General features: G+C 33.8%; 3 protein-coding genes across 4 annotated transcripts; 2 read left to right on the top strand and 1 right to left on the bottom strand.

Annotated features, from left to right (window-relative positions):
- Positions 1–825: 825 nt before the first annotated feature.
- LOC111716593 (uncharacterized) lies at positions 826–3,161 on the top strand. The gene is made up of 3 exons (XM_023492074.1): positions 826–1,274; positions 1,855–2,088; positions 2,143–3,161. Exons 1-3 carry the CDS (start codon positions 1,232–1,234, stop codon positions 3,144–3,146), a joined length of 1,281 nt encoding a protein of 426 aa, XP_023347842.1. The 5' UTR covers positions 826–1,231; the 3' UTR covers positions 3,147–3,161.
- Positions 3,162–3,387: 226 nt separating this feature from the next.
- Positions 3,388–13,362, top strand: LOC111716590 (protein angel homolog 2). 2 transcript variants are annotated; one of them, XM_023492072.1, is made up of 11 exons: positions 3,388–3,409; positions 4,319–4,427; positions 5,064–5,261; positions 5,429–6,760; positions 7,160–7,333; positions 7,894–8,022; positions 8,503–8,573; positions 11,304–11,443; positions 11,898–12,002; positions 12,214–12,428; positions 13,092–13,362. In XM_023492072.1, exons 4-11 carry the CDS (start codon positions 6,134–6,136, stop codon positions 13,287–13,289), a joined length of 1,659 nt encoding a protein of 552 aa, XP_023347840.1. In that variant the 5' UTR covers positions 3,388–3,409; positions 4,319–4,427; positions 5,064–5,261; positions 5,429–6,133; the 3' UTR covers positions 13,290–13,362. The 2 variants fall into 2 exon arrangements, with proteins under 2 accessions (XP_023347840.1, XP_023347839.1); XM_023492071.1 differs by having other exon boundaries at positions 7,151–7,333.
- On the bottom strand, positions 13,326–19,787 carry LOC111716592 (uncharacterized). Its single transcript, XM_023492073.1, has 8 exons — positions 19,758–19,787; positions 18,439–18,587; positions 17,537–17,841; positions 17,170–17,267; positions 15,815–15,941; positions 15,028–15,270; positions 14,822–14,878; positions 13,326–13,561 (listed from the first exon to the last, which is right to left on the bottom strand). Exons 2-8 carry the CDS (start codon positions 18,575–18,577, stop codon positions 13,439–13,441), a joined length of 1,092 nt encoding a protein of 363 aa, XP_023347841.1. The 5' UTR covers positions 18,578–18,587; positions 19,758–19,787; the 3' UTR covers positions 13,326–13,438.
- Between the last annotated feature and the right edge of the window lie 2,716 nt (positions 19,788–22,503).

Here is a 22,503-nt window from a genome sequence, read left to right as displayed (position 1 = left end):
ATTTCATTTCCTATACACCCGTACAGCTTCCTATTCCAATCTTTATATGCCGTGCTGCCGGCCACTTCAGCCGCCATATACACCGAACATATGGCTAAATGAAGGTTGTGGATTATGATCCATGTCCTTTCATTTTCCACCCAGGGTTCTGTGTTCATCGGAGACCAAGGTGAGTGAATAATCCTGTCTGAAACCAGGACCATTTTTCCTCCACCATTTTTATCTCCGTAATTGCGCTCTCTGTAATATTGGGTCCAAGGGCTAAACACACTCAAGTCATTATTTGCACCGAAACGAAAGTGGGTCTCATCCACAAACATTAGGTCTATTTGCTCTTCCTCCATCACTTCTGCAATTTGTTGTTGCTTTAGAACACATCCTAACCCATTGCAGTTCCAATAGCATAGCTTTAGCGGGGTCGTTGCCTCTGGCAGCGCTGGTTTCTTTCTTAGCCTCCACGCCTTTGCCCTGGAGGCACTACGTTGGCTCATGTTCTCCAGTACCGGAAGATTTCTACCCCTGCACTAACCTAATTTATATATAAAAATCATCTTTGTCCTAAAGCCTAAATATATATAGATTTTTCCTCAAATACCCAAAAAAATGGCTATAACCCCTACCCCTACTTGAAACTCGAGTGTATAAGAGTAATTAAGATAAGATGTTAAAGATTTAAGATTGCCTCTTTTTTCAGCCTGTGGTTTCTATGAAGTTCCTGGGAGATGAAGAAACTGTCAAGAAAGCAATTGCTTCAGTTGCTGCTCAGGGGAAGGCAAAGTAAACCTTGACTCTGCCTCCTGGTCCAACTAAATCGTAGTAACTGAATAGATGTTAAAACCGTTTTCTTTTGCTTCTTTTAAACCCAGTGTGTAGAGATGTAAACCTGGTTTCTTGTTCTAGTATGTTCCAAGTTAACTATATATTTAGCAAACAAATTCTTGAGAAAAAAAAATACTGTTTCTAAATGTTCTGTGTATTTTACAACAAATAAAGAAAATTCTTGCTTTATTTTTTCTCAATATTTTTGCGATTTTGATATTTTTTATGAGTTATGATTCTAAATAATTTTTAAGTACTCAAAATTCAACATGTACTTTTGTCTTTTAATGAGAAGAATATTCAATGATGTTTTTCATGAATTTAAAATCTCCATTATAGTTTCGCTCCCTTTTTAGCCTACTAGTGAATTTATTACCCAGTTAATTGCAGATAATGATGTAAAGAAGAAATTATGGATTTGGAAATTGATTTTGCTGGGAATACTGATAACATAGGTAAATAAGTTTTAATACTAATGTCAGCTAGGGGATAATACTAAAGAAACAGATTACTGGCCACAAACTCTTAATTTTCTAATTCTTATCTTTGCAACCTAATGTTGTGAACATTTAATATCTCAAACTTAGACTATTTGATCTAGCAAAATTCATGGTTTGATATACCATAGTATTACATTGTCAGGTTGCAGAGATATTGGAATTAGAAAACAAGAGTTTGTGGCGAGTGTTTAAATCCTCTCTTACCATTTTTCCTTGAAATCTGAATATAAAAAATAAAATTATTTTTCTGTCATCTATTGGGATTTTTACTCGAATTTTTTTTTATTTTCTGTCCCCCACATCCCTGATGAAAAAACTAATCTATATCCTCTTCCTTTAATTTTCTAATCGTTATATGTTTACAACCGGATATAGATTTGTTAATGCTTTATGTTGGTCAAAACTTAAAAAATCAAAAAGATTTCCAAGTTTAGAAATTAAATTTTTGAGTCGATGTTTTGAAAGATATCTTTTTTTCTAAGAGGTGTGAGACAACGACATTTAATAAATTTTTTTGCAATATTGATATTTTTAGTTAAGATTGAAGAAGATTGCATAGACCTAGATAGTGATGATACAGACTACAGTGAGCCAGAGGAGGATTTTGAAGAAGAGGTGGTGGAGTTAAATTCATCTCAAGATACTGATCCTCCACCTACTCCTCCTCCGGTCAAGGAAGAGCCCCTTACTGTCCCTACTGTCACCTACAGTAATGCGAAATATTTCAAAAAGCAACGAACTGTGATCACAGGAATTGTAGAAAATAAAGGTGAGAAAAAAATCTGGAAAAAAAATCTAATTTGATATTTGTCTTAATTTTTAGAAAAAAGTTCAGAGCCCTGTAACAAAGTGTCCTTAGAATCTAATATTCGTTACTTTACGACAACAAACTTTACCCCTGGAAGTATTGGAGAAAACGGTCGGAAAAGAAAGCTTTGTGACGAGATGATTAAAGCTGAGTTTAGGGAAATGGAAATTAGACCAGAGAACGGTGAAGTCCTGTCGGAGAGGTTAGCCTGGGTTAAAGTTGAACCCGAGACTGAAAAAGATTCTAAGGAAGACATTAAGACAGTTTCGAATGAAACTGATGTAAAAGATGAATTAAACACGGACTGGATAGATGTAAAGATAAAAGAAGAGTTTAACCCCGATGAGTTCGGACCAAGGGAAGAGAAAAGTTTACGACTGTACAACAAGATGAGAACCTGGTGGTTCTCAAAGTTTGGTTCAGATCTCAACTCAGGAGAAAAGGTTCTTTTCGAAGGTAAAGTTAGGTTTCGTGTTCTTACATACAACATCCTATCTCCGACTAGCCTAGAGAAGCAGAGACATTTATACAAGAACAAGAAGAGTTTTTTACTCTCCTGGGAGTACAGGCTCACTGGAATCAAACGTGAAATAGAATCCTTGAACCCAGATATCATCTGTTTTCAGGAAATTGACTTTTTTGACTCAGAAACTGTGAACAATGATATTTTAGAGTTTTTAGACTCTCGGGGGTTCAGTTACAAAGGAACCCAGAGAACTGGAGGAAAAACCGACGGTTGTGCAATATTTTTTAAGAGTTCTATTTTCCAATGTGAGGAACATAAACTTGTCAAGTTTAAAAGAGAAGGGTTGTCCTTTCTCTCCGGGAACAGTGTTGGTGTTATCTGCAGGTTCAAGGTGTTAAATACACCACAAAGATTAGTTGTGGGAACAGTCCATTTACAATACGGAGAGAGAAAACATTTAACAAGACTTGCTCAAGCCGCCATTTTTTTAGCAGGTGAGTTTTTATTTAATTCCACTTCAAGTGTATGTTTTCTCATCTTGAATACTGATTAATGAAGGCCTCGCGCAGTTCTTTTAACATAGTTATCATTCTTAGTTTGTTTCTCCTGCCAGCTTTTTTCTTCGTACATTATGAACACCAACTTCAGTTAACTGTTTTTTGTTGAATTAACTAAATTTCTTAAAAATTTACCCGGTAATTAACCTACCAAGAAACAGATAAAGCAAGACTTAATTAACCTTGAAACCGTTATTTTGAAAGATTTTAGGTCGGCATTAAACTCTTTTTCTGTGTGTGCACAGGCTGCTAACTAAAGGTTAGGTTTTAAACAGTTTTTTTTTTTCTAAATCTTTAATTATTTTTGTCCTTAACATACTAAAGTGATCATGAAAAAATATACAAATTAGAATATGCGTTTAAAAAAATATGAATATTGGATTCCACTGATTGTAAGCGTAATTTCAAGAGACCCCTCCATATGCAAAATGACAATCCCTGATTTCCAAGTTACAATGGGACCCTTAAAAGCTTTGTCTGATCAAGTATGAACTAGGTATCCAGGTTTTTTATATCTGTTTATTTTCGAATGTGGTTTCTCTTCAAAAGTGGTTTGCGCATTTCTTGCTTATGAAATCCATTGAAAAGTTTTCAGAATCAAAAACGACGTTATCTGATTAGGTTTTCAATTGTACCGTTGTGAATCGGACTTTTTCATCTTTGCATAGCGGGTAACGTATATTTACGTTAACAGTCCATTTAAAACTAATCCGCACACTCAAAAAAAAATTAAACATGTCTTCTACCGAAAGGGCTGAATAAATGAATACCAAAGGTCAAAATAATAAAGCAACGTCATATTTTAAGTTAAATTAAGGACACCCTAGAGTCTTTAATACGTCATATTAAAATATTTCCTCTTAAGTGTCAAATAAAGTTATGCTAATTTTAAGTTCTGGCACTCTTTAACCGATTGGAAAAATCATCTGTCAACTCAAACAAAATCTATATAATAAAGCTCTTGGCTGGGGAGTAACTATAAATTGAAGTTTTTTTATTTTTTTTCTTAAGATTTTTTTATTTCATGGGCAACCTGGGCGCTTCAGCTATTATGTTATTATTCTCCTAATCCCTTTTTTATCGAACACTTTTTCAATCAACATATAATCACTAGTTTTGTGTTCATAACTGAAACCCTAAACGTATTGTTAAAAGATAAATGTTTCAGGTTACTTCCAATATAAAGATCTACCCTGCGGTAAAGGAAAGTATCCGAAGTCCGTATTCCCTGCTGGGTTCGGTCTTGCAGATAATCTTCGCTGGATCAGAACTCTGGGGTGAGAACAACGACATCGCGGGATATTTACTAAAGTTTTACACTAAGAACATGATTTTAAGGATTTGTTTTGTGAATTTAGTTTTCTTTTCTTTTTGAGAAATATCTATGATGAGGGATGAGAAATTCTGTATTTTCGGTTTCAGTCGTCTCATCAGTTTTTTATTATATACAGGCTTACCCACAAATAATGAGACTTCAGAGACGATTGTACGGAATTTTTATCACCTGTTTCCTTGCATTCATGATTCACTGTGACTGTAAACTGGTCTGTTTCTTTGTCAAATCATTAAATAAGTCATTATATTATTATATCTGAGGCAGAATACTTAATTTAACCCGGAGATCGTCATATTTCAAGAGTTTCTGGTCGTCTTTACTGTCTCATCTTTTGTGGATAACCCTGTAATTAGAAATTGAAACGTGCAACGTAACATTTCATATTTATCATTCTTTCTTAAGAGAGATTACAATTTTCGTGCGAGTTTTTTAAATAATTGATTTGAAAGTAACTTTGAAACTTTAGGTAGGTCAAAAGAAAACACTTAATAATGTAATTCAATGGTCTGAATACGTGAACAGTGTACAGTCCCTTAAATTAAGAGATTTTCACTTTATCAACCAATATTATTTCTAGGAGTACTCAGTACACAATCTCCAGTGGTTCCTTCCATCATCAGTTCGGGTTCCGGTCTGTTTACAGATACCGGGAGGAGAGAGATCTCTATATGGGGTTTGCTCCCCCTGAGAGCGAGGTTACAGCATACCAGGGTAAATATAAATCCGTGGATCATATCTTCTATTCAACACAGCAGGCAAACTGGGACTTTCAAAGGTGATAAAATTAATTTATAATTACGCCTACATATCGCTTCGTTTTTTTCGTACTCATGATAAAATAAAAACATAAATTTACTAAAGTGAAATACAAACAGTTTTTAAATGAGCATTTTAAACAAAACAAAAACACTAACATACAGTTTTTATAAATCTCTAATTTAGTATCGATGGAAGAAAGGAAAAGTACTTGAAACTGTTGGGAAAATGGACTCTCCCCACCGGCTCTGAGATCTCTAAACTTGGAGGTCTTCCTTCAACTATTTCTCCGTCCGATCATCTTCCTCTAGCAGCCGATTTTCTTATCACAGCCAGATGATTGTTACGGAAACAATATTTAACCCGCATTTTCGTTCTGATTTTTTAAACTATGCTTTGTAAGTGTCTGATTGTAATCTCTCTGATGCACTGTATAATTTTTTGTGTTTTGAAAATCAACCGTTTTTGCAAGTTTTTTTATCTGAGCTAGGATCTTTTTGTGTTGGATGCTAATAATACCGATTGTTTGATCTCAATACCACTTCTAATTTGAAGATCAATGATTACTCTCTTCATTTTAGTTAATCTACCAGGGAACGATTACCATGCGGGATATAGAATAAAGATTAAATTAATCTGCAGATTAAGAAAAGATCGAGATCAAGTCTATGTTTATGTTAGGATAAATCTTGTCTAAATGAATTTCTCGACACAATAAGACCTCTGCATATATTTTTTTTCTAAAATTGCACAAATAGTCGAGTTAAGTAGACTGAGAAGATAAGCACTTGTCAGTTTTATCAGTATTTTGAATAATTTGTTACCCAAATATTTCAGAACAGAAATGTAGTGTAAGTTTTCTCAGCGGCGATCTATTTTTCAATAGTTCTCATGTTCCTTTCACCCAGAAGTTTATTTAGTTTTAGAATAGTTTATTTATCGCCAATGAATCGAAAAAAATCTTGTAAATCTCCTAACGAAAAATGTGCAGCCAAGGCCAGTAGCGAGACTGATCCTGATTTTGAAGTTTGGAAGTATCTGGAGTCAGGAGAAAGTTTCTCTCATTCCACGAAGAAGAAAAGACTAGAAAACGCGCGAAAATTTTTGAAAATGTCACAAGTTCAGAAGATAGGTGATGCTGGACGGCGGCGGAACCAGTTTACAGAAACAGAATTAAAAAGTGTTAACTTGGATGAAATCCAACTTCCGCCCTCCTCACAAGCTGAGGTAGCGGTAAATAAAGCTGGCTCAAGTCGGCGACGAGGCACTGGGTATAATATACCACCACCACCTCTCCCCCCTCACAAGCCGGATCCACCTCCACCAAACTACAATCAGTTCTTCAGAAGAGTAAGTGAGAAAGTGGATTTAAAGTACCGGGACGGGAACAAGCATTTACACTTTGTTAAAACAGAAACTCGGACTAGTGTGATGTCGGTAAAAGAAGAATCTGGCCGGGAACTGAACAGGTTGGAGAAAGTGCGAGAATGGATTCCAGCAAGTAATATGACATCACAGGTATAGATTAGGTTGACAGCCGAACTTACGGTCCCGCTAATTCAAATATGACACTATATTGATAAGTAGAGAGAGACATTTTTAACTATTTAACTATATTTAACTAAAATTGGCTAAAAATCAATAATAGTTCTGTCATTTTTAGAGATATAAAGATTTAATTTATGCAACAATTTATTATATCTCATTTAGTCAAATCAAATCGCGATCAAAGACGTTTTTGAAGTAGTCTCCTAATTGTTATGTTTAGTGGGTCATCCTGTATCTTAGTATTTTCTATGCGATGCCTGTCACACAAATATAAAGTGTGCATATATCTGTTGTTGACAATTTCTTCACTAATGATCCACAAATATCTTTGATAAAGTTATTCTATGATTATATTCCTAGAATAATAAGGGAACTGGTTTGAGGTTCAGGTTCCTCTCCTACAACGTGTTAGCTCAGCAACTTCTGGAGATGAACCATCAACTATACAAAGGGATGAATCCTGTCCATCTAGCTTGGGAGAACCGTTGGCGAGATATTCAAAGAGAAATTCGACAATATTCTCCCCATATTGTTTGTCTGCAGGTAGTAAGGGGTTGACTTATATAACACACTTTTATTGTCAATTACTGTCGTTCATTCCAAACATATTCATGAATACATTCTTTATGATATTTATGAGAAAATTACCTCTGTTGAAAGCAGATTTATAGGCTTATATAGGATTTTAAAGGGGAAGGGGGTTGTAAATAAACAGATTAAACTCTTCTCCTTAATTTAAACCTTTGAATGACAGGCGGCCAGCAAGCTTTGTATTTTGTAAATGGTGGCATAATCCCATGTATCATAGTTTTATTTAAAAATCATCTAACAATGCTATTAAGTATGAAATGTATCAATGTATTTGTATGATGAAAGTATATAGTTCTGAATTAATGATGAAAGTTGTAACTGAAACCTTTCTCTGAAATGTAACTAGAATATTTATTTTCGTTTATGTTTGATGCCAGGTTTTATATTGTAGTTGTTTGTTGGGGGTAAACCTGTCGTAAACTATTGTTTATGTTTATCTCGGGAAATAACTGGTTTTATTCTTCTTCATTGTTGTTCCTTCTCTTCACAGGATTTAACTAGAATATTATTAGGAAGTACAGTTCCAGAAACCGAATCATTTCCGAAGCCACTACCTTCCTTTCTTCGAGCAACTAGGATACAGGGCAGTGTTTAAGAGTAGAACAGGAGATAAGAAGGATGGTTGCGCAATATTCTATAAGGAAACCTACATATTCATCTACATATAAATAGTAAAGCTCTTCGCTCATATATATATAATATATATACAGGATGTCCCAAATTATTCGGAGCGTTTATGCGATTTTCAGAAATAGTCAGAAAATTTAAAAAGAATTAAACATTTGGAAAATTGTTTAGGCCTTTTATAAAAATGTTCATTCTAAAAACACTAGGTTTTTCAAGTATTATGTGGTGATTTCAGAGTTATATCTTGGGGGAGATAATCCAATATGATATGGGACGCTCTGTATGTTAGCTATAGCTGGCCAAACAGCTGGACCAAATTGGCTGAATTTTTTTAGGAAATCCATCTCATATTATTTTTTAATTCGTTTTTTTTAAATCACGGGCAACGCCGGGCACTTCAGCTAGTATTTAATAAATTACAAATAGGCAAATTTGCTGATATGGTTGAAGCGCGGATACAATGATATTTGATGAGAATTTGTATGTTTGATTAGTTGGATATGTTTAAATTAGATCAATATTCTCTGGTTGAATACTTGATACCAAGAGTCCCGGTTCTGGACAGGTTTGTTTTATACAAATATATAAAATAAATTTAGATTTGACATTTTTCACATTTCTTTTAGCTATTTTATATCTAGTAAGACAAACCACTCAAACTAGGGTAGGTCAAATAAATGTTAAATTATTGGCACGACTTTGTGACCTCGTATGTGACCTTGTATGCCAATATGAGAAAAGCAAATTTATCTGGTGACACATTATAAATTTTTTTTTGTTTCTTCTCAATAGCTCTTAAAAAATAAAAGAGAACTTGTAAATTTTTAATCTAGCGTGAAAGGAATCCAGTTTTGCTACAAACTCAAATCTTTGATGTTTTAATTAGACTATTTAATCTAATAGAATTCAAAGTTGTAAATATAAAGGTATAATTCATTGAGTTCTTGGGTTGCAAAGATACAGGCATTTGAAAATGAGAGTTTGTTGCATGAGCTTAATTTTCTTTGCCTTGCATGTTTGGGGTTTCAAGGTTTAAGGGTTAGTTTTTTCAAATTTTGTATTATATCATAACTGTTCGGTTCCAAAGTAGTAAACCTATCGTGTAAGAATTCCCATTATTACACGGTTCTGGAGGAACAATTTTATAAATTTTAAACAGACGTGTGTACTGTTCAGGAATGCTATTTAAAGCATTTTTAGACCTCCTTACATATCGGGCATACACACTGGATCCTAAGGGATTCAAACTTGATGTGATCCATTATAACCCAGGCATTCAAGGGGAAGTGGCTGGAGCTTGACCCTAGAGCTCAGAGAATCATTGTCCTTGAGGATCATGATTCTTAGGTTGAATGTTAATAATAATAATTAATAATTAACTTAATTATTTTCTACTGACAACATGCACAAGGCACACTCACCTTTTTCTTTTATTTTAATACATGCAAACTTTCCTTATTATACTTTAAAATAACATGCTCACTTACCTTTTTCTTTTATATTAATACATGCAAACTTACCTTTTTATACTTTAAAATAACATGCTCACTTACCTTTTTCTTTTACATTAATACATGCAAACTTACCTTTTTTACTTTAGTAAAACATGCTCAATTACCTTTTCATGCTCACTTACCTTTTTCGTTTTTTGAAGTATTGATATACCTTAATTCAGAAATATCAATTTGAATCTCAACCCTAGTCCTTACAGAAGAGTGGAAATTAACATTTTCTGACCTTTCCCAAAAATATGGACGATGCTTTTAGCCTTACATTGGACATTTTCATCAAACTGCCGAGTCTCAAAGCTTATTGCCCACTGCCTACTTATTATTTTTTTTTAGTTCATCTTCATTGCAAACCAAGTTTGGTAAGATTTTGCAAATCTCTGCATACTTGTAATAATAGTATGGTCAGAGCTTTTCAGTCTGAGTCACCATATCTCGCAAAGTTCGAGATGATGAAGTGAAACCACAATCAAAACCAAAAAAAACTTATCATTGAAATATTAGTGAAACACTTTTAATGGAGTCTTAGCACTCCATAGCAATGAAAACAAACCAGTAAATCTTGTTTCATGTATAAAAGACAAAGATCTTCATCAGTTTATGTCGAACTGATTCTTACTAGATAATCTGCTTTTATCTTCTCTTTTTGGAAGATTTGGGATCTAATATCCAGAAAATGATTTCTTCTATAAATGAAGACACGATATTGTTCAGTAGATTAAGACAACCCACTACTATACCTTCTCTCCAACTTAAAAAACGAGCAAAATCATTAGAAATTGGAAACAAACTAAACTAAGGAAACAATCACACCACATTCATTAATTTCAAAGTAAGAACCAATTTTTACTTCTAAAATGTTTTTTTTTACATTTTAATATCAGAAAAATAAAAAACAGTGTAAGTCAGAACAAGAGCATAAAACTTATTTGCAACCTTTCATAATGTGAACTGTTCCAACTTGAAATAGTCGGATTTCACCAGAATTATTTTTTTAATATAATTTCTTGGGTATGTGCCCATGGAACCTCATAAATATGATATAATAATAATCTTAGGAGTATAAAAATGTAATAATGGAATTCTTAAACTCGATGAAATAAGCTTGATGCATTCTTTAACTCAGGCCTGCGACCTTCGGTAAAGAATACATCAAGATTATTTCATCTCGTTTAAGAATTTCCATTATTACATTTTTTTCCTCATAAGATTATCATATTCTACCAACCCCTTCCGGATTAACCACAAAGGGTGAGACTTCAAAGACGACTTTACAGAACTTTATGTCTGTTGTTTTATATTCATAATATAAATCATTATATAAGCCATTCACTCAAGGCAAGAGACTTAATTTAACCTGGGAATAGTTATATTTTAAGAGTTTCAAGTCGTCTTTACAGTCTCATCCTTTGTGGGTAACCCTGTAAATTCAAAAAAGGGAACAACATGAATTTTTTGTACTTTTACTTCAACTTTTAACTTAGATCCTGCAATTCCCTAGTATTTTTAACCACGTTTTAAGTTATATATACTTTTCTTTGGACCAGATTTAATGAATATCAATACATAGTTGAACCGGTTAGACGTAGTTTAACCACTTCTTTCACCTTGAACCGGCCCAAGGAGAAGTGGTTGAACTACGTCTGCGCGGTTCAGACACTTCTCGCTTTTCACTAAACTATTCTGTATACCTTTCAGATTAAAAATATTTGGTTGGCGACGCCAGAATTTGAAATGAAATAATCTGTTAATATTTATATTTTACTTATATTTGATATTTCCTGCAGGGATAATATTGGAGTAGTTTGTCGTCTAATCCCTCGTGGTAGAACAGATATTCCTCCTCTAGTTGTTGGAACTACACATCTTCTATTCAACAAGAAGAGGACGGATATCAGGCTAGCACAGATAGGTGTATTCCTGGCAGGTTAGTTAATAGTTATATTGGTAACAATATTCAGATTTTAAAACTTTAACCGATATCTCAAACTCCTTCATTTGAGAACAATCTTCTGAAGAAGCTTTCTTAATGGTAAATAAAAACGTGACGTCAGATAGATGTATCTGACCTTTTAAATTCATGTTAAAACTTGTATTTTCTAGCAAAGAATTTGTTTCTGCCAGGATTGAGTCTTTCTCATATACTAAAATTATACAAGCCAAATATTGGTGCTACCTGATATTGTAACCCTTTGATATTTCAAACTTAGTTTTTATCCAACATTTAGTAGTAGTTGGAGATATCTAAGGTCTACTACGTTGGATTGCAAAGATATAGGGATTAGAAAATCAAGTTTGTGGCAAGAACTCAACTTCTTTGTCAGCTTTCTAATTTTACCTGTACTTAGTTATTGGTTAGTTCAGAAATTAAAACATTCTAGAAGTTGACCGGTTGAGTTTCTGCGCTGGAGAATACTGTCCTGTCATTATATGCGGGGATTTTAACGATTCAACAACATCTGAAGTTTATCAACTTATTAACAATGGTAATATCTTAAAACAAAAAGTTAATTGTTTAAAACCTTTTAACTGATTTACATAGGTTTATTTTTATTCTAGAATGTTGATTTATACATACACATTTCACATTCCACATACAAACATACAAACATACAAACATATTTGAAATTTAATATTTGAAGAAGAACTCGTTTTATTCCCAATGGAATTATGATTTGAAAGAGTATGACTGTTTAGGGTATATTGAGTACCAGGGTGCACCTAGAGGAGGTGGTGTGATGCCTAGTCAACTAGTTCCTCCTTCCATCGGTCTCACAGATACATGTCAGTGGGAGCAAGTATTACAGGGAAGAAATGAAATACCTGGATACGGGTCCGGTAAATTCTCTCATAGGTTCTCCTTCCACTCTGTATATTCGGACTGGGAGCAACATGATTCATCTAATAGAGTGGTGAGTTGGCCTTATCTTAGTTTTCACAGCTTTAAATCTAATCAAATATAATACAAAAAGTATATTCTTTAATACCATTGAGCAATGTTTAGAGGTTGTTAAATATAAAATTGAAGAGAAAATATGAAAATAAAGAATTTTATGATTTCCAATAAAGGTTAATAGGTTGTTAAATCCTGTAAATATATCTATCAAATATGACAATAATCTATATCTCTCAAACATAAAAAAGTAACTTAAGTAGACGAAAACCTTAAGCGTAATAATATTTAAATACTGCCATAAACGGTTGACAATAGTAAACTAATAAATTAAAAACTATATTGTTGAAGCTATGACTGAGCTAGATTTTTTTTTTATTTGGAATCAGTGAAAAATAGCTTGATGTTATTAAGAGATATATTCCGATACATGAGAGTTCATCGTTCTAATCAAATTTTAATAGTGTATATTTTATCAAGTTATTAATAATTTAAATATTTGAGCCATGAGGGAATATTGTCAATTCAATATAGAAAAACGAAAGTATTGCCCTAGCGGACATGTGTCTAAATTATTCAGTCAATGTAGGGTTTACAATTCTTTAAATACTTTAATACGTATACAATATACATTCTTTAATAAAGATTAAAATATAAATGACTTATACATGAATATTTGTAGGTGAGTACTAATCATGGGGACTGGACTATTGTAGATTTTATTTTCTACACAAACTTGAATAGAAGAGGTTCTTTAAACCTAGTCTCCAGGTTGCTCCTCCCAAGGTCCAAGGATATGGAGAGTATAGGACGAATTCCTTCAGATATTTGTCCATCAGATCATTTTCCTCTTCTAGCAGATTTCATCCTTGGTTCATAAACATTAACCTCAAGTATTCTGTTGAGAAACAAATTATTTAGTTTTTTTGGAAAATATATTTAAATTTAGAGAATGCGTGTAAAGCTTATTTACAGTAATGGCAGTTGTGTTAGGTATAGTTAGTTAGATTGGTTTAGTATTAATATTGTTTAATCAGATACATCCATCCATCTTCCTCTAGTATCCACTACAGCAATATCTACTATACATCCTCCTAGGCAGGATCCTTGGATTCTTCGGTTTAATCTCTCTTTCTGTTTTCGGAGCAGAACCTAAACATTCATTTGCAATTATATTCTTCTCTAGATAAAATATTGGATTAAATTTACTCTAAGAGTTAATCCTCTAAACAGAAATATTTTGTTTAGTTTATTTTTAACCTGATGTTAATAAATGTTACAAATTCAACCAATTCAAAATAAAAGGAACCTAATAAAGTTAAACTTTTTTGGATTTAAAAACTTCCACAGCCTTGTTAAACTTTAAAAAGTTTTTGACCCAGGTTCAAATTGAACCACTATTTCATGGATGCTTACTCTCACTTAGTGTCATTGGAATGGGGGATATGTTTAAAATAAACCTCATAACACCAAGCTAAAACAAAGCTTTTATTAAAAATGAGGAAAAAATATTATTCACCATTCATATTTGAACGAAACTCTTTGCATTTTCAAGCATTTTTAAAACCTATTTCCAGTTCAGTTTTCTGTTATCCTGCAATAAATTTAGTATGATATCTATTAAGAAAAAAGGTTGATTTTGGAAAAAGCCAAACAGGAACAAAGCTTCAATTTAAATGGGACCTGTTTAAAAAGCACAGATGTATTCCTACATAAAACAATTTTCTTTTGTTTCCAAGAAATATATTTTTTAACCTCTCCCCTTCAAGACCAATGTTACTATGTGAAGACAGTTTAGATTTTAGATTCAGTGTTAGTCAGAAACATGTCCTCCGAGTCCTCCTCGTCTCTGGGATTTAAAATTTTATATTTTAGTCTATTTGATGACATAATATTAATAGAAAGTTTGATATCAATGAAAACATTCAATTTTCTGTGTCGGTTCTTTCGATATTATTTAGTAGAGTGCAACCAACTTAAGAAACCTGTGCAACCGACCTACAGTACATCGGACCAACAGCAGCTTTAAGCTGCTGAAAAACCACGTGCGGTTAGGTCCGAAGTATCGTAGGACTGATGTAATACAAACGTTTCCCTTTCATCGGAGACAATAGTCGGCCCATCCAACATCTGCAGTTAGGTAGCCGTGAAATGGTAAATTACCAAACCATTAACATATATTTTGTGTCAGGTTTTATTAAATAAATTCAATGAACACAATCGGATAGGGGTAGATGTTTTTGATTTGTAACAAATCTTTGTCCAACCTTTTACTCTGTTTTTAACAGAAAATATATTTTATCGATGTTTTTCGACCAAGTTGTCAGCATTAATACGGTTTAATTAATCATGTTAGCAAAATATTTTCATAGTTGCACTAATTCCCCGTTCACCAGAATATTATCAAACTACCTTCTTTCCTCTCCTGTAAAGAGAACTAGTTCCTACCCCCTGCCTAACCCGGAGCATCTAAAATTATCCCAGATACGTCGCAGATCAAATTACAACTTGAAGAGAACGCTGAAGCTTTAATTAGAAAAATTCAGTAATAAAATTTTCACTTTTAGAGTTGGTAAGATTCTTTTGTTTTTCTTAAACTCTACTTTTTCGACACATACCTTACTCTGCTTTCTGACAGCGGTCATCCTGTCAGCCTCAGTACTCTCATTCATATCCTCATCCTCAGGATCTAGTTTGGTGGATTCTGCACCAGGTTCACCAACCTCATTATCTTCAGGTTCAACTTCACCCTCACCCAGGGTTGTGATATTCTCCGTATCTGCTCCTACACTAGAGTCCTGGAGAACAGAGTATTCCGTCTGGTTTGCAATCTCGGGATCTGAGCTTTCATTCATTTTATCCTGAGAAGGAATACATGTGAGAACGAATTATTGTTAGTTAAACAAACACTTGAAATATTAGACTTTTTATTCTACATTCAGTATCCTAATTCATTTGATTTCAAAATGCTCAGTCTCCTAGTCACGCTACCAATATCATTCCTATACATTATAATTTTTTTACTTAGCAAAAACCATATCCCCTCTTCTGGTTACAATTTACAGGGTGTCCCACATCATATTGGATTAAATAGAGCTCCAAATTGAGATTTCAGGGGCTTATCAGAAAATTTTAAAAGAATTAATCATTTAAAAAAAATTGTATGAGTATAATATAAAAATTTGCATGCAGAAAATAATAGGTTTTTCGAGTAATATATGCGTATTTTGGCGTTAAAGCTTGGAGATAATCTAATATGATATGAGACGCTCTGTATCTTAGCTTGAAGCGATCTGTTTAAGTTTCATTGTGGCTGTACCCTATGTTAGCGCAACTAAGAAACTGAGCTACACGACAACTATGTTCCTATTTTATTCTCTTTCAATAAAAATAATATAAATTAACCTGTAAATAAACCAGATGAACTCCATTAGAAGACCAAAGATCATATGAACTGTAGAACTTGAATAGGATAAAGAGTGCTATAAACACACAAGGAACTCCGCTTATATTCGCGTAGATCAGGAGATTCCTTAAATAAATAAACTCATAATGGATTCACTCTGTTATTGATAATTTAATATACTTTATTAATATCAACTGTAAGAGTAAACACTTTCATGTTTCTCCGCAAATAAGATTTCAGCCCCGGCAGAGAAGATAAAATGGTTAAAAGTTAGTATTTAGTTTGACCATCCTGTAATCATACTGCATACAGTCGTCCCAAAAATTATGTGAAAATATAAGAGGTTTTAACACATTAACTTTAAAACATCAGATAATATGAAAAAATGGTACTCGCTCATTTGACCATAGAAGAATTCGACCTAAATTGTATTATGTCATACAGCAGGTTAGATTAGGTTAAGCAGGGTAGGTGGAGTTTGCTGGGTGTTGGACGTAGTTATAAGGGGAGTCCATTTAAATCCGTAAAAACGCGCGGGAAGTAAAAACTCGATAATTTTGTCGGATACCCTATAGATCGGTTTCCTCTAGGTCAATTAGCATAGCATCGGCAAAATAATGTTCCATGAAAAATTATTATGCCATGTTGAATTTTCACAAATATCCAGAGGTCGAATTTTAATTATGATCTGGGCAAGTCTGGATGCAGTTGGCCTTGAATCAAGGAAAAGATGGATTCAGAATTTAAATCACAAGTTGTAAGTTTGACACCAAGAAATATTTAGAAGTCCGCAAACATTTGTTTTCGTTATTAAATCAAACTGCTGTGTTTGAAAAACTAAAATTAGAAAAAAAGTCGGGTTAAAGCATCTCCAGTCTTCAGTTTCATACTTAAGTAAAGGAATTGAGTCTTTCTAACAAACTCTGATTTTCTAATACCTATATTTTTTCCACCTGATGGTGTAAACCTTTGATATTTCAAACTTGGATTTTTTCATCTAACAGAATTCATAGTTTGAAATATCTAAGGTCTACGGCATTTGATTACAAAGATATAGAGAAAAGAAAATCTCAAGACTCAATTCCTTTATATTATATATCTTAGGATTAGTTTGGAACTCTTCGGAAATAAAGGAATTTAGTCTTTGCCACAAACTCAAATTTTCTAATTCCAATATACTTGCAATCTGATGGTGTAAACCTTTGATATTTCTAACTTAGATTATTTAAACTAACATAATTAGCAGTTTGAATTATAAAAGGTCCATGACATTGGGTTGCAAATCAGAGTGTGTATCAAAGACTCAATTTCTTTGGTGATAAAAGAAGAAAAATCTCTCCGGGTGTAAATATACCTTGTTGTTTGAGTAATATTGTAGTTGAACCCGTACTGATCTATATCCACACAGAGTAGGATAGAGGAGAGGAGAGTTAGGATATTGTAGTAAATAATCTACATCAAAATATTCTTTTATAACTCCACTATTAGATTAAAGAGAAAAGTTTGGCCATTTTCTATTCTGATGGTGCAGTTCTAAACTGGAGTTAGGATCCTAGACTGCATTCTTTTTCATTTATTAAACTATATATATAAAAATTATTGTAAAATAAATGTCCTTCAATTTTAGTAAAATTACTTATTTCTGAAAGCGGTGGAGGACATGACAGAAAATTAAGTTTTAAATGTCGAATCTTATCTGGCTGAATAAACCTCTGGTTTACCTGTTTAGCAATAGCGTAGTGCAGAGCTGGTGAGCGGGGTGTGGTTGAGTAGAATCGTAGGAATGGATGAACCAGGAGCTGAGACGGAGGAAGAAACAGGTTTATCGTAACCAAGGAGAAGATCCGTCCTATCAGAGTTGTTGCTCCGAGTACTGTTTTCCACTTACCTTGTCCTGTCTGTGTAAACCTGAGGAAGGAGGTTAGGAGACCATTAGTGTTGTAAACAGTGATTATTCTGTCAGTTTGAATTTTAGTCGGATCTAAACCAAACCCTGCTAGAGTTGCACTGATCAGGAATCCAATACCTAGATTAGATCATTTTTATTTGTAGAAAATATGTTATTGAAAAATCCTTTTCCTTATTAGTTTAACTATATTTTACCTATTACCGGCGATCTTAGGTTTTGTTGGGTTCAGTCGGTTATTGAGAACAGTGAGAACCAGAAAACCGTGAAAAAGAAAGACGACATTAAAGCAATATTTAAGTTTATCTGATCTTGTTTTAACGCAAATATTTACACTAGACGATTAAAAATCAATTTTCAACGAGAAATGGTCTGAGTACAATGTACATAGCATAATTGCTGTGTCTCACCTTCAATTAACTATTTTAAATCATGAATTGAGTCTAAAAGTAGTCTTCCTATTCCCTAGTTTTCTAATTCTCACATAAAAATTTGTTTACCACAGATAACATAGATAGCACAATACAGATAATTGTTCTTGGAAGGTTGTTCACAATAACATCTTTTCCATTATGGTTTGGTGTATCGGGGTCATGTGTGGGATAAATGAGTTCACATAATTGTATAGCTATACTATCCTATTCTTGCTCAGCTACAACAAAGATTATCCGTTCTTGATCAATCTGTGCAATCTGTAATCTCACACTTCTATCTTACCTAGAACAGTTGCTCCAAGTATAACAATAGCCATGATATGGTATCTGCCGATGTATGTTGCTGCGGGGATGAGGATGACGACCACAAGGATCAGGGAGGAACACATCATTGATATAGTGTTAAATATACAGGAGATCATGTACAGGAACCTGAACAGTACTGTACATAAACTAGTGTTTAATATACAGGAGATCATGTACAGAAACCTGAACAATATTGTACTTGAACTCGTGTTAAATATACAGGAGATCGTGAACAGGAATCTGAACAATATTGTACATAAACTAGTGTTTTTCATACAGGAGATCATGTACAGAAACCTGAACAGTACTGTATACATTACTGTACATAAACTTGTGTTAAATATACAGGAGATCGTGTGCAGGAACCTGAAAAGTACTGTACATGATCAAGCAAATAGATTATCAAGTACAATAGTTGGCAGAGAAATGGACCAATTATACACGACGTCACAAGTGTCAAATATTACAAGAAAACTAAGTTTTCCAAGATTAAAAAATAAAAACAGAAAATAAAGAACACATAAAATTGCACTTATTCTATTGTAAGATAAGCACTTTATTCTAAAATTATCAATATTATTAATAATTTTGTCGGACACAAAAACTAAGTTGACACTTGTGACATCAGAATACAGCTGTACTGAGACTGTACAAATTCTACGTTTTAAATATACAGTATTGTACAAAATCAAGTGTTAAATATACAGAAAATCATGTACATGAACCTGAACATTAAATTCACGGGAGATCATGTACAGGAACTTAAACAGTACTTTACACGTTCTAGGGTTAAATATACGGGCTATCATTACAGAAACTTAAACAGTACTGTACACAATCTCGTTTCAAATTTACAGAAGATCATGTACAGAAACCTGAACGGTACTGTAAATGTTCAAGTGTCAAATGTCAAACTAAAAAGTACTGACCAGTGTACAAGATCTAGCGTTCAATATACAGGAGCTCGTGTACAGGAACCTGATCATTACTTTACAAATACTGTATACAACCTTGTTTTAAATATACAGGAGATCATGTACAGAAACCTGAACAGTACTTTACACGATACAGTATTAAATATACAGGAGATCATGTACAGGAACCTGAACAGTACTTTACACGATACAGTATTAAATATACAGGAGATCATGTACACGAGTACTTTACACGATATAGTGTTAAATATACAGGAGATCATGTACAGGAACCTGAACAATATTGTACATAAACTAGTGATTAATATACAGGAGATCATGTACAGGAACCTGAACAGTACCAGTTCTCACTCTCTACCACCCTCTACCAGGATACCAGTTCTCACTCTCTACCAGGATACCAGTCCTCACCCAGTCCTCACCCTCTGCCAGCAGACCTTATCTTTGCAGCCTGATGTCAAGTTGGTGAAGTCAAATTGATGAAGAGATTAGAAAAGAGGATAGGCTGGTGTTCAGGTGATCTGTTCATTTGTAAAAAAAGGCTGAAAGGGGGGGTTAAATGTTTTCCCATTTGATGAAATAAATTTTGACAGTTTGAAAGTTTGCCGCTTTGTCTTGGTTGACTCAGTAAAATTTTAGCTTTGATTCTTGTCCATGCTATGTGGTATGATTGGTATTTAAAAAGTAAAATTAACATCCTCCTCTTCTTGTCCTTTCCTCTGCAATACTTAAAAGGAGGAAACCCATAGATGAATAAGAATGCGTTAAGCAGGATGGATTAATTACAGGTTGAATGGATAGGTGTAGGGTCATTTCATAGAAAGACATTTCATAGACAGGACATTTCATAGACAAAGTAGATTTTTCATAAACAGACAATCTCATAGACAGAGTAGAATTTTCATAGAGATGTAGTTTTAAAGACACGGAAGCAATATTTTAGCAATTTAAGGTTTTGGGTATTTAAAAGATGTGTCACAATTTTTGAAAATGTGACCTGCAGCTTGACTAACAAGGTCAAGAAATCAACAATATTAAGGTTCAGGATGGAATACAGGTTGAATATATATATATTAAGGTTCAGGATGGATTAAAGGTTGAAGAGATATATTAAGGTTCAGGATGGATTACAGAGGTTGAAGAGATATATTAAGGTTCAGGATAGATTACAGGTTGAAGAGATATATTAAGGTTCAGGATGGATTACAGGTTGAAGAGATATATTAAGGTTCAGGATGGATTACAGGTTGAATAGATGTATAAAGATTCAGGATAGATTACAGGTTGAATAGATATATTAAGGTTCAGGATAGATTACAGGTTGAATAGATATATTAAGGTTCAGGATGGATTACAGGTTGAATAGATATATTAAGGTTCAGGATGAAATACNTTCAGGATGGATTACAGGTTGAAGAGATATATTAAGGTTCAGGATGGATTACAGGTTGAATAGATATATTAAGGTTCAGGATGGAATACAGGTTGAATAGTTTTAGTAAGGTTCAGGATGGATTACAGGTTGAAGAGATATATGAAGGTTCAGGATGGATTACAGGTTAAATAGATATATTAAGGTTCAGGATGGAATACAGGTTGAATAGATATATTAAGGTTTAGGATGGATTACAGAGGTTAAATAGACATATTAAGATTCAGGATGGATTACAGGTTTAATAGATATATTAAGGTGCAGGATGGATTACAGGTTGAAAAGATATATTAAGGTTCAGGATGGATTACAGGTTGAATAGATATATTAAGGTTCAGGATGGATTACAGAGGTTGAATAGATATATTAAGGTTCAGGATGGATTACAGAGGTTGAATAGATATATTAAGGTTCAGGATGGATTACAGGTTGAATAGATTTATCAAGGTTCAGGATTGATAACAGGTTGAATAGATATATCAAGGTTCAGGATGGATTACAGGTTTGATAGATATATTAAGGTGCAGAATGGATTACACGTTGAATAGATATATTAAGGTTCAGGATGGATTATAGGTCGAAGAGATATATTAAGGTTCAGGATGGATTACAGGTTGAATAGATATATTAAGGTTCAGGATGAATTACAGGTTGAATAGATATATTAAGGTTCAGGATGGATTAAATGTTGAATAGATATATTAAGGTTCAGGACGGATTACAGAGGTTGAATAGATATATTATTATTTTTGCGGGGTTGGGTGGAGAGTGTGTGACACCAGTTTTAGTTAGATCACTGAAGTTAAACACACTTGGCCACAGCCAGTAACTGGATTGGTGTCCAGACTGGTGCTCACGGGTTTGATTCCCACAAAAACCTGTGGTTTCAAAAACATCTGAAGCCGACATCTGGTTCAGCAGTTATGACCACCTGACGGATGTAGGAGGACAGAGGGGCGGCTGTCAGCAACTCTCGCAGCGAAAGGGTGCTTGCTTTCAACAAGAAAGAAGCTTTAAGTGATCCAAGTGAATGATGATGAAGAGAGGAATGGTGGACAAGCAGGGAGAGTCTATGGTTGCCAGCTATAGTTGTACCTGGGGGTATCCAATCCGGGCTTACAGATGTTAGGGAGCAATTAGTGTGATGTTTCCTATCAGTATGGCACCCGGGCCTCATTCCAGTTTATCAGAAGGATTCCTGAACTCTATATTCTCAGGCCTAAGAAGAATCTTAGGCAGCTGGAATCTTGTCAACCCTCTTTTCAGTATGAATGAAGCGTGGATGGATAAATGTACTGCCAGATTACAACCCCTGGTAGATCAATATAAAAACCCAGAAAATACCAAACTTTCGCAATAAAAAAAATTCCGAGATTTGATCGTAACAACCCGATCATGTGCTGGGGACAAAAAAAAATTCTTTTAAAAAAGATATATTAAGGTGCAGGATGGATTACAGGTTGAAGAGATATATTAAGGTTCAGGATGGATTACAGGTTGAATAGATATATTAAGGTTCAGGATGGATTAAAGGTTGAATAGATATATTAAGGTTCAGGATGGATTAGGGTGCAGGATGGATTACAGGTTGAAGAGATATATTCAGGTTCAGGATGGATTACAGGTTGAAGAGATATATGAAAGTTCAGGATGGATTACAGGTTTAATAGATATA

The sequence above is a fragment of the Eurytemora carolleeae genome, unplaced genomic scaffold, assembly GCF_000591075.1.
Source record: "Eurytemora carolleeae unplaced genomic scaffold, Eaff_2.0 scaffold2115, whole genome shotgun sequence".
Taxonomy (NCBI): domain Eukaryota; kingdom Metazoa; phylum Arthropoda; class Copepoda; order Calanoida; family Temoridae; genus Eurytemora; species Eurytemora carolleeae.
The sequence above is the reverse complement of the archived record's forward strand: the minus strand, read 5'-3'. Positions and strand labels throughout refer to the sequence as shown.